At 33.3% G+C, this 12,148-nt stretch overlaps 1 protein-coding gene, 1 long non-coding RNA gene and 2 other non-coding genes across 4 annotated transcripts; all 4 read left to right on the forward strand.

Moving 5' to 3' along the window:
- Positions 1-369: 369 nt before the first annotated feature.
- LOC127138333 (pyrophosphate--fructose 6-phosphate 1-phosphotransferase subunit beta) lies at positions 370-6,748 on the forward strand. The gene is made up of 16 exons (XM_051064758.1): positions 370-698; positions 784-945; positions 1,043-1,164; positions 1,630-1,683; positions 1,771-1,877; positions 2,564-2,669; positions 2,759-2,822; positions 3,468-3,556; positions 4,094-4,225; positions 4,341-4,511; positions 4,596-4,711; positions 4,883-4,994; positions 5,140-5,224; positions 5,532-5,576; positions 6,048-6,116; positions 6,389-6,748. The coding sequence occupies exons 1-16, from the start codon at positions 500-502 to the stop codon at positions 6,463-6,465; spliced, it is 1,710 nt and encodes a 569-aa protein (XP_050920715.1). The 5' UTR covers positions 370-499; the 3' UTR covers positions 6,466-6,748.
- Positions 6,749-10,235: 3,487 nt separating this feature from the next.
- On the forward strand, positions 10,236-11,847 carry LOC127138334 (uncharacterized). Its single transcript, XR_007808750.1, has 2 exons — positions 10,236-10,508; positions 11,417-11,847. It is a non-coding gene; the product is annotated as an uncharacterized LOC127138334 (long non-coding RNA).
- Positions 10,457-10,579, forward strand: LOC127077622 (small nucleolar RNA snoR111). Its single transcript, XR_007787412.1, has one exon. It is a non-coding gene; the product is annotated as a small nucleolar RNA snoR111 (small nucleolar RNA).
- LOC127077155 (small nucleolar RNA SNORD96 family) lies at positions 11,086-11,175 on the forward strand. The gene has a single exon (XR_007787119.1). It is a non-coding gene; the product is annotated as a small nucleolar RNA SNORD96 family (small nucleolar RNA).
- Positions 11,848-12,148: the final 301 nt, after the last annotated feature.

Below are 12,148 nucleotides of genomic sequence, written 5' to 3' on the forward strand. Positions count from 1 at the left end.
ATTTTTTTTTGTATACACGGATCCTTTGGATCATTTTGACCAAATTATTTTTGGATAAGCAAAATTTAATGCTTTTATTCCAAAAAAGATTAATATTTTGATTTAAATTTTTTTCATTATTATTTTTTTCATAAAAATCATTTTTAAAAATATTTTTTTTTAATTTTTAAAACTAAAATAAACTTACTCACATTATTTTAATTTCTTTTTCTTTATTTCTGTAATTTATTTATAGGAAAAAAGAATATAAATAAAATATTGATAGCATAATATTATAATTTTATTGAATAATGATGTAAAATTATTTTAATCATGCTAGAGTACGTTTAATCTGAAATTTTTATTATGCTAGTAGATTTTCCATCTGATTATTCCTGTCCTTTGTTTTTTTCCTTCACCAAAAAAAGAAAAAAGAATATTTGGTGAGCACTTGAATTTGCATTGACGACTAGTGATCACAGTCATCGTCATCAGTAAAACCGTCTCACTCGTTCACAAAATGGCACCGTCTTTCGCACTTGACGGCGGCGAAGACTTTAACAGGGTGGCTCCTCCTCCTTCTGTTACCGGCCGTTTCGCTTCTGGTTACAGCGACGTCCAAAACAGTCGTATCTTCCACACTCTCCCTCTTCCCTCCGTTCTCAAAAGCCCTTTCAAGATTGTCGACGGTCCCCAAAGCTCCGCTGCTGGAAATCCTGGTCTTCATCTCTCATCCAACAATTTTCAATTTCTAGTTAAATTTTCGATTTCGTTTTCATTTTTTTGATTGTATAATTTCTGCAGATGAGATCGCAAAGCTGTTTCCGAACCTGTTCGGGCAACCGTCGGCGGTGCTGGTGCCAAGTGGTTCTGATACTGTGCTGCCTAATCAGAAGTTGAAAATTGGCGTGGTTTTGTCAGGTGGTCAAGCTCCTGGAGGTCACAATGTGATTTCTGGAATTTTCGGTTAGTAAGGATAGTTTTCAATTCAATAGAATTAATCAATATTTGTGGATATATATGCGGTTGGATTTCAATTTGTGCATTTTGATTTTGGTTTTAGATTACCTTCAAGATAGAGCAAAAGGAAGCATATTGTATGGTTTTAGAGGTGGACCTGCAGGCATCATGAAGTGCAAATACATTGAACTCACCTCAGACTTTATTCATCCTTATAGAAATCAGGTTTATTTTCTTAGTTACATGCAAGATTTTAAGAAAACAGCTGCAAAAACGGCCGCGACAAAATGATATTGGAAGGTGCTGATCTGATACCAATACCGTTATTCACTGTTTTTTGCGATGAAGAACAAATTGTGATTAATTCACACCGTGACAACCGCAATCAGTGTCACAACACTTGTACCGACCGAAATTGCGGAAGTCTTTATGTGACTGCGATGCTTCCGTGGTCGATACTTAAAACCCTGGTTACATGTTTTTGGAGCATCAAGCTTCCAACTAGCTATAATTGTAATTTGGTGATTCTTTATTTTTATGTGGCTGTAAACTTGATACATTTGATATGCGTTCTATTTATCGCTCATTTGTATACATATGTTTTCAAATGTTCTAACATAAAAATCTCTTTCTTCTTCTTCTAGAAATTATGATATTGTGACAACTAACAGGAATAAGTTTGGTTGGCAGGGTGGCTTTGACATGATTCGCAGTGGGAGGGACAAGATTGAAACTCCAGAACAGGTTGGTCAATTTATATGCTCTACGGAATGTTCATTTGGTCTCTTATGCATCTTTTAGTATGAAGAATAATGTGTTTTACATGTATAGTTTAAACAAGCTGAGGAAACAGTGAACAAGCTAGACTTGGATGGGCTGGTTGTTATTGGTGGAGATGACTCAAACACAAATGCGTGCCTCCTTGCTGAATATTTCAGGTTTTTTACAAATGAAATTTTATCTTGGCATGATTTATGGCTAGGAACATGGCGGATTTTTTGGTTTTGCGGGGGGCATCATGTAGTCTTTGTTAATGTACTTGTATCCATAGTAGTCAATCCCGGAGAGCAGCGGGGAGCGGCCGACCCCAAAAATGGATAGTGGGATAGCGTATAGAGGGATGACCACTATTTGATCATTTTTGTGATTTTTCTTTGGAATGGCTGAACTGCACAAACATTGGTGAAAGAAGGTTAGGGTTGAGTCTCAACTCAAACTTGATTGAAAAACCCAAAATTACCCTTAAAACATTTTAAACTTTAGGGATAATTTTGATTTTTCAGAGAGGAAAATAATGGCGGAACAAAAACTGCTCCGCCCTTGCTACCCGCTATTTACTCTACAGCGGCGCTATAGTGTTCTGCACCGCTAAGGCTCTTCCCATAGCGTCCGGCCTTGCTCCGCTCTGCTATATCAGGATAGCGCTGCTATTGACCGCTATTGACTACCCTGCTTGTATCTTCTTGTTAGTTTTTGATTATTTACCTTTGATAACCTTCAGCTGTCCATTTATTTATATAAATTTGTTTTGTTTGTTGTACAAATGATAAAAAAAATAGTAATCTCAAATATGGAAGTGGTCCTATTTGTTGAACTATATCTTGTTTAATCTGGGTTTATACAGGAGCAAAGACGTGAAAACTAGTGTGGCTGGGTGCCCTAAAACCATTGATGGTGATTTGAAATGCAGAGAAGTGCCTACTAGTTTCGGGTTTGATACTGCATGCAAGGTGAACAACTATACAGATAGTTTGCACTGTGCATTTATAATTTTGTATTGGTCTGACCTTGTTCACAATTTTATGTACATATTATGCAGATATATGCAGAAATGATTGGAAATGTTATGATAGATGCTTGTTCAACAGGAAAATATTACCATTGTACGTATATGATTGTGTAAAATTTTATAGAACTATTGCAAATTGCATTTAATGAGTAGACTTTACAGAGTTGCATTGAAAATTCTTAATTTCTGATATTGATTTTATATTCAAATATTGATTTCTGATGTCTCAATTTCATCCCACTGCTTACAAAATGGGCCACTTATCCATATAAGTTTTACATATTTTGCAATTCAGTTCCCAATATTAATTCTTGTCATTCTGACATATGAAGATTTTGAAGTAATGTTTTCAATTCTTTGGTTTTGAAATTGCACATACAATTATTGTGACAACAAAAACATTCCAATGCATAAAAAGTTTTTATTTGTGGCTTATGCCATCTTTTGACTCGAATATTTTGTTTCTCTCAGAAATCTTACTCCTATTTGACTTTTGATATAGAAATACCTTACTCATAAAACTTCCTTGCATTGTGTTCTCTTGTAATGGATTTTCCTACTTCTGATTCTCTTTTATTCTGTTTGTGCTCATGCCTTACTTTTACTGAAAGGTTGATTTATTTTCATCATACTTTATTGAGTCATTGGAAAGTTCATTAAAATAAACCAATGCCCTATCTGTTCATTATTGTTCTATTGAGCTTCAAACAGTGGGTGAGATATGGTCACCTGTCTGCAGTTGTGCGGCTTATGGGGCGTGCAGCTTCACACATTACACTGGAATGTGCTCTACAAACTCATCCAAACATTACCATTATTGGAGAAGAGGTTTGTCATAAATTTGATCATGTCATCTAGTGTTTGGACAGTGCAGAGGTTAATAATATCAATATTAAATGCATCAATGTTGATTTTACGATTGAGGTTTGCTAATGGCAATCCACTGATTGTAGTTTTTTTCCAGAACTTCTAATTGAAAGGGAAATAACTGTTTTGTACAGCTTTTTATCCAGAGAAGTATAATTAAATGAAAGGCATAGCCAGAGAAGAATAATTAAATGAAAAACATAGTTCAAATTTTGCTTTAACATGCGAAATTACCTCTTCAATATAATAGTTCAAATTTTGCCTTAACATGCGAATTACCCCTTCAATATAAAAAGTAATGGACCGGCATGATAAATCAATACTAATGGGCTGCTGAAATATTTAGTGGAGGCCGAAGTTACTAAAACATTTCAATATTCATTACTTCCTCCCTCTCAAGCAGAAGATGATTTTGTTGTGCAATTTATCTACTTTTATTTAGTGAATTTTAAGGTGTTCTCTCAAATATTTTATTTGACAAGTAAAATCTTAATTTAGGTTGCTGCCAAGAAGCTGACACTAAAGAATGTCACTGACTACATTGTGGATATCATTTCTAAAAGAGCTGAGGCTAATTATAACTATGGGGTCATTCTTATCCCTGAAGGTCTAATTGATTTCATTCCCGAGGTAGCTAACCCTCTTCATAAAAATATTTCCATATATGATGTTTTGGCATGTGTTCATGTCCAAGAATACGAAATGCTTGCCTACAATAATTGTTATATCTACTATTTGTTTGCAGGTCCAACACCTTATTTCAGAACTCAATGAAATTCTGGCCCATGATACTGTGGATGAAGGTGAGTTATGGAAGAAAAAGCTCACTGATCAGTCATTAAAGCTTTTTGATTTCTTACCTCAAACAATTCAAGAGCAATTAATGCTTGAAAGAGATCCACATGGAAATGTTCAGGTGCTTAATGGTGTTATTTTGCTCTGCTTATTTTGCCCACTATGCAATTCGACTAGACCTCAATGTTGGTATATTCTCAACTAGGTTGCTAAGATAGAAACAGAGAAAATGTTTATCCAGATGGTCGAGACTGAGTTGGAGAAGAGAAAGCAAGAAGGCACATACAAAGGCGGATTTAAAGGGCAGTCTCACTTTTTCGGGTACTCCATCTAGTTTATCGGTCTTGAAGTTGCAAGGTTTGATGATATAAGTTGCTCTGTAACAAAAAAGAGGTTCCGTGGACCCGCTTTATTATTTGCCTATAACTATTATTTATTATTACTCACAATGATTAGTGTTTGTAATTACCCACACTCATTTATAATACGCAGCTATGAAGGAAGATGTGGTTTGCCAACTAATTTTGATTCTACTTACTGCTATGCATTGGGTTATGGTGCTGGAGCCCTCCTTCAAAGTGGGAAGACTGGATTGATATCATCAGTTTGTTCTTTTCCTAATGCTCTTTTCTTTTCATTATCACATTTAATACTTCTAGATTCGTCTAGATGATTGATTGTGGTTAAAATTTTCTTTGGATGTGAGGCCATCAACTCAATTCCTTGATTGCCATTCATATTTTGTTCAGGTTGGGAATTTGTGCGCCCCAGTAGAAGAGTGGACTGTTGGTGGAACTGCACTTACCTCACTAATGGACGTGGAGAGGAGACACGGTACGCTTTATAATCTACAGAAGCTTTCGCTTCACAGCATACCCCATTTCATTTCTATGAATTGTGTTCATATAACCTTTTATCTACTCGATAATACAAAATTAGTATATAGTTATATCTATGCTGTAAAATACATTTAAAATTAGAAATATTTTTTTCTTCATTTTTTCTGTATTATCAAATATTCACAAGCTGCTTCTTTTAACAATGTCTGGTAATGTTAAAATTCCACAGCACTACACATTTCGTTTATTTGAATGTTTTTCTCTAATGTTTTGTTTATGTATTGGGTGCTTTTTCTGTACAGGTAAATTCAAGCCTGTTATTAAAAAAGCAATGGTGGAGCTTGAAGGTATATATATTCATTTGTTCTTTACTCAAAAGTAACAAGCCGGAAACTATATTTTCACCCCCATATAAAGGTTGACAGTGAAATGAAAGGGAGGGGATAATATTTCTTTTTCTATGGGTCCATAATGTGGTACAAAAGATTAGGTTTTTTCCCGTATGTTTTCATTAATCACCATGGGGTTCTTGGTTGCCCACCTATGAAGCACGGACACCGGAAACACGACACTGACACTAACATGTCAACACCGGTGATAATTTGAAAAAATGAATGAAATAATTAAATGTAATCATAAGTGTTGGTGTCGGTTTCGGACTAAGACACATTTTTTCAGAGGTGCCAACCTTAAGGGCATGAATCCGTTTCAGTGTTAGGAAAAGTGGATTTACAAATCATACACTTTAATTATTGCTGTTATACTAGGAGCTCCAATTATTATGTGTCAAATAACTAAATTTCTTGTTGAATTTTCAGAGGCACCCTTCAAAAAGTTTGCCTCCCTGCGCGATGAGTGGGCCCTAAAGAATTGCTATATCAGTCCAGGTATGCATGAATTTTTCTTTCACTTATTGTTTCTTTTGTCTGCACCTAAAAAGGCTATGCTCCTTCACTTTGTGTAATACAATCTTATTAGGTAAAAGTAGTTCTCACTATTTTGTAAATGGTAAAAACTGTGTTGAATGAGTTTATCTAATAAAGTATTTTTAACATTTTACCTGTACTTTATTGTCGATAGCTGGAAATTAGTGCTGCAAGTCAGTATTTGTTTTCTCATGAACTGGAGATTACACTCGTTATTATGATCTTCACTGTAGGTCCGATTCAGTTCACTGGCCCAGGATCTGATGCAATTAGTCACACTCTACTCTTGGAGCTTGGCGCGCACGCTTAGACGTGTTATGAGACAACATTTTGATGGCGGCAATTCACATGTTTTTAAGAACTACTGCAAATATAATAAACCGGAGAACATTTAGTGCTCGTGTTTCTGTTGAACTTCATTAGAGTAATTATGTGAGAAGAGTATCTGTAGATATATAATCAACCAAATGTTTTAAAAACATGAGAGAAAGTACAATAAAGCTTCTCCTGAAATTATTTCGAAGTTGTCTATTTAATTTAGTAAGCCTATTAAGCTTGCAAATATGTAAATCTGAGAATTGTTTTTGGGATTATTTCTCTGCATTATTCTGGTTGGGTTCTCTAAGTATTTTGATACTGTTTTTCCATACTAAACCCAATCACATAACTTCCCATCCTTCGTCTTGGGTTTGGGAACTCAATCTCCTAAAAAAAATCAAGTTTTTGTTTTGGCTCATTACTCACAATTCAGTTTCTATTCTATCTGTTTTGCATCTCTGTATGAAAATTCCGGCTTTGGAAGATGAGTCTTTTATTCATTGTCCCCGAGATTGTAGTGACCAAAAAATCTCAGAATTTAAAATCTTTAATGTAGATATTTTCACTAATAAGGATGACGCTAATTGGTTTAAAAATGGTATGTCGGATCTCAACAATTTGTTTCCTGCATTTGGTGGATTTGGAGGAATAAAAAAGCTATTTGCATCTCGTGAAATCATATTCTTATATACCACATTTCCTTGGTTGTTTGGAGCATATCAAACTCTTTCCTCTTTTGTTTCAGCAACCTCCACCATTGCATTATCGTAAATATTGATGGAAGGTATCTTGGAACCCCAACCTGAGAAGGTTATGCAGTGGCTGCAGCTCTACATGTATTATGCATTAAATATGCACAATCTCCGGTCACAATTATAAGAAAATTAACTATTTTATATTGATTAAGAAAATTAATTAAGTGTAATTATTTTTTTTTATAAATTAACTACAACATTGAATGGTCTTACATTAAATGAAGGATATAAACATTAATTAGGTTATAAATTAATGACTTTTGATTATAATAGTGATCAAATTTTAAAGTTTTTTTTTTTATAATTATGATCGGAAGGTGTATTAAGAGATGAGATACATTCTCTAGATTTTAAATGGTCTTGACACTTAGTATACTTGTTGTCTCTTGTTTGCAAACAAATTGTAAATGAGTTTTGAAAAAGAAGTTAAAACATGACGGCACAAGCCACTATAATGTGTACCTTGTAGTTAAGGATTTTAGGCAAAGAGGAAGCATAGATTTTTTTTGATATTTTTCTCCGATCATGAATTACATCAATATTAATTTTAATTATTGCTACTTATAAAATAATAGTACACTAAATGAATGATAAAACAACATTTTTAAATGGTGATTTAGAAGAAAAAATATGTATGAACTATAAGGGTTTTTGTTTAAAGAAATAAGGTTTGTTTATTAGATAAGGTTTTTTTTTCATAGCAATGGAATAAAAAATGAATGAAAATAATAAATCTTTTTATTATAATTTTGAAAATGACATTTGTATATCATATATCATATGTTCATATGTAGATCACTTACTATATTTGAATAAAACCTTTATGTAGTTAATGAGGTGATGTCATTATTATGTAACAACTTTGATATAAAAGACCTCATAGAAGCAATATTTTTTCTTGGTATCAAAATCACTAGATCCGAAAGAATATTTTTTTTCAATTTCATTATGCAAATAAGTTCTTAAAGAAATATAAATGTTTTGATCGTAAATTTGTATTTGCACACTATGCAGTCCTAGTGTTAAATTATTTAAGAACACTTTAAACTATCTAAGAACACTGTTGACACTGTTAGACCAATTCAATATGAGTATAATGCACAGTCATAGGTACACCACTGATTGTGCTAGACTCGACATTATGTCGTAAGATTGTTGTGCAAATTTACTAGTACACTGAATAATGCGTATTGACAAGTCATTGAGAGAGCCATGAAATACATTAAAAGACCATGAATCTTGATCTACATTATCAGATATTTCTGACTGTACTATTTAAAAACATTGTTGACAATATTAGAACAACTCAATATGAGAGCTTAATTCGTAGTCAAAGGTACACCATTGATTGTGCTAGACCCGATATTGCATATGTCGTAAGATTGTTGTGCAAGTTTACCAGTACACTGAATAATGAGTATTGACAAAGTCATTGAGAGAGCCATGAAATACCTTAAAAGGGCCATGAATCTTGTTCTACATTATCAGAGATTTCTTACTGTACTAGAAGGATACATTGATGCAGATTGAAAACATTTTATCAAACTATTCTAAAGTAACTGGTGACTATATATTTAGTATAGCTGGAGGAACTGATTCTAAAGAAACTAATGACGTTACTTTTGAAACCTTATTTTTTCGAAACATGTTTTGTTGTTGTATTATGTTTGCTGCTACGATATTTATTTCGATTTCAATTTGATTACATTGCATATCCGATATATTATGTGTTCCATTGCAGATAAGTTTCAATTCTGTTTTGATTGCGTGCATTGTGTGGACTGTTGGATTTGTAACTATGAATGGATTTCGTTAATGTTAAGCTTATGTTTGAAGATGAGAATAGATGAATGAGTATATGTTTTAATTTTTGAGAAAAAAAACTCGTTTCTGAACATGAACATGAGTGTTTGAAGTTTTGAATGCTTCGTCTATTGTTTATGTTTGCTCGAGAATTAAATCTCAATTAAGAAGTGGTGATTAACCATGAATGGGGTATTATCCAATGACCGGTGATTAACCATGCATGAAGTGTCTAAACCAAGAATGAGGTATTTAACCACTTAATGGTGATTGTCGCGTCGCAAAAAATATTGGAGCGCAACGCACGCTCAAAGATACAATAGAGTCGCCATCGAACTTTATTTATTTCTGAAGAAAATGGAAAACATCGATAAAACTCAAGAAAAGAGAAAAAAAGGGTAAAGAAGTCGATTATGGAAGGGGAATATATTAACTCCCCTTACATCCGTTATACTTAACGGAAACCATTTTGATTTTTCTTTGCTCAAATAAGTGTTTGTCAGAGTCTGTAACTCCACGAGGCAATGCATGAAGGTTGACAGAGTATGTAATTCCACATGAACAAATAAATAAAAGAGGTTTGTCAGAGTGTGTAACTCCACAGGACAATGCATGATGTTTGCTAGAGTATGTTACTCCATAGAATAATGCAAAGAGGTATTGATTCAAAGATGAATGTTTAACCATGAGGTGATTAATTCAATAATACAAAGAGGTATTGATTCAAAGATGAGTGTCTAATCATGAGGTGATTAATCCAAAGGATGTATGGATGCCAAAAAATGTAGTGTTTGATCCAAAGAGGAGAGTATGTTGATGTTGAATGTTGAAGTGATGAAGAGTTGATGTGATGTTTATGAAAAAGAAGACTTGACAATCATTTTATTTGAATTGCAATAAAGTTTATGAACAGAAACGAATACTCTAAATAACTAGGGCATACACCCCGTACATAGAACTACTATAGACAAGGATATGAATGATCCTCTCATCATTCTTCGTTGCTTAAGATCTGTGGCATGTAATTTTCATCATGATTGCCAAACATTAAAGGAAATTCTTTTTATTGTGCTTTGAAGAATGCTTGAGTCTCTATATCTAAGGTCTTGATTGTGCAATTTTGATTTGACTTGAGTGTAAAATAGACTAATCCATTTATGCGAAATAGAAAAGTAAAAAGGGTATTTCAGTCTAATTACAGCAATCGCAGAATTAGGTTATCGTTTTGGCCTATAAATTGATTCTATAGATCTGTTCCACATTCATCTTCATCCTTTCAAATTCCTTCCTTACGGCGATTTACAACTAGAATAGCCGATTTAGGGTTTCAAAATTCGTTCATCTAAGCTTTGATTTTGTTTCGAGTTACTTTCTCGATCGGTTTCGAATCATAGATCTAACCAATTAGTTCCTCGATTGTTCAAACAGAATGATGAAGAGATTGATAAGGTTTCTCTGGCATCGTTGTAACATTGAGGTATAACAATCGCCGAGTCATCGTTTCGTCCGTCATTTTTCATTGGCGAGTCGATTGTTTCTCGTCTACACTGTGTTTTTCACCTTTCGTTTTCGTTCAATTTTTATTTTGATTATTTCGTATTAGATGTTTCAGTAATTTCCTTGAAGAAGTGCGTGTGATGTTTAAATCACAATTTCTTCACTTTGAACCGAATGGATATGTTAACATATCCTTGCGGACAACGTTCATTTCACTGATGCACTCTCGTTACACTTATGCTTTGATGTTTATTCTAATTTCACTTTCTTTATCCTTGTTTACTCTTATTACGACGGGGGATTTTAATCCGAATCCCTAACTCGATTGGGGGCAAACTGATATTGTGTTTGTATGACTCAAAGTAAACGTCGCAGAATAATGTTTTACTGACGTTGATGGTTTTCTCTTTTCGGAGGGAATTCCTCTGTCGGAACTTGTCTCATATTCCATCGCCTTGTTGAGCAGCGTTGTTGCCTTTACGTCTTGGGACTGGCCATGAGACACACATTATAATCGTTCCATTACTTTATTTTTTCAATACATAGAAACAAAGATTTTGCTGATGAGGATATCATACACCAAATACCATCTTTCGGGACTGAATGGCTATTTGCCTTGTTGATACAATTCTGCAATTCTGAGGCGAAATCTATGTTTCATTTTTTTTCTTTTATGAGACACTTTTCCGATTTATTCAACTTCAGTTATTGTTCTATGCTTGTTTAAATCATATGACTACGACTGTTAATTTGTTCATTCAAACCCTATGAACAAGATAATTCCTTTATTTTTAGGGAAGCCTAACGTTTACAGTAAATTTGCAATTTTTTTTATTGCCACAAAAAGTTTCACGTTTTTATTGATGATATTTCTTTTGATTTTTCGAGATCAACTGGTTGAAGATTTGTACATTCAGATGAGCCACTTGTTGAAGATATGTCTTTAATATGATTGTAAGATTAAATATGATGACTCGGAATAAGGAGAAAACAGGAAAACAATTCCTACTCAATTAGTTGTTGCTATTGAATTTGTGTGTTACACTAGTGAGGGGAAACTTTGCTGACATTTTCTTGTCTTGAATAGAGTTTTCAATTCTAAATATTAGATCTCTTTATGATACATTGAAAAAAGGCGACCAATCGTTTTTTTACTTTGTATCTTGGTGGAGTCACTGAATGGTCTTGAAAAAAGACGACCAATCGTTTTTTTAACTTTGTATCTTGTTGGAGAGGCATATCCTTATGATAAGAAGCTCTTAAAGTAATGACTTAGTAGAAACAAAATTATAATGAAGTAAACTCGGTTTGTTTTATCACATCCTATTAGAAATTGGAATTATTCGTTTTGTTTTTTTAGTGTCATTTTCTAATTTTTTATATATATAAAAAAAAGTTAATCATTGATACTATTAGCCTTGTTGTTACCTTTCTGCAATTCTGAGGCGAATTGCAGGACTTAAAATTGCAAAAAATAAATGAAAACTTTAAAGATATTTTGACCTTCCACATAAAAAATTCCTTTCTTTAGACCAATTTCTTTTTGAAATTTTGGGATTTTTCATATTTTTGAAAAAAATTCAAAAAAATCATTTTATCCGTATTTGATTTTATAGAATT

The sequence above is a fragment of the Lathyrus oleraceus genome, chromosome 4 (genome assembly GCF_024323335.1).
Source record: "Lathyrus oleraceus cultivar Zhongwan6 chromosome 4, CAAS_Psat_ZW6_1.0, whole genome shotgun sequence".
Lineage (NCBI taxonomy): Eukaryota > Viridiplantae > Streptophyta > Magnoliopsida > Fabales > Fabaceae > Lathyrus > Lathyrus oleraceus.

What these genes read in the sequence shown, in the direction of transcription:
- LOC127138333 (XM_051064758.1), top strand. Translation starts at nt 500, where the DNA reads ATGGCACCGTCTTTCGCACTTGACGGCGGCGAAGACTTTAACAGGGTG. An exon ending in AGATTGAAACTCCAGAACAG is followed by an intron (nt 1,684 to 1,770) that starts GTTGGTCAATTT and finishes TTACATGTATAG; the next exon opens with TTTAAACAAGCTGAGGAAAC. An exon ending in GAATTGCTATATCAGTCCAG is followed by an intron (nt 6,117 to 6,388) that starts GTATGCATGAAT and finishes TCTTCACTGTAG; the next exon opens with GTCCGATTCAGTTCACTGGC.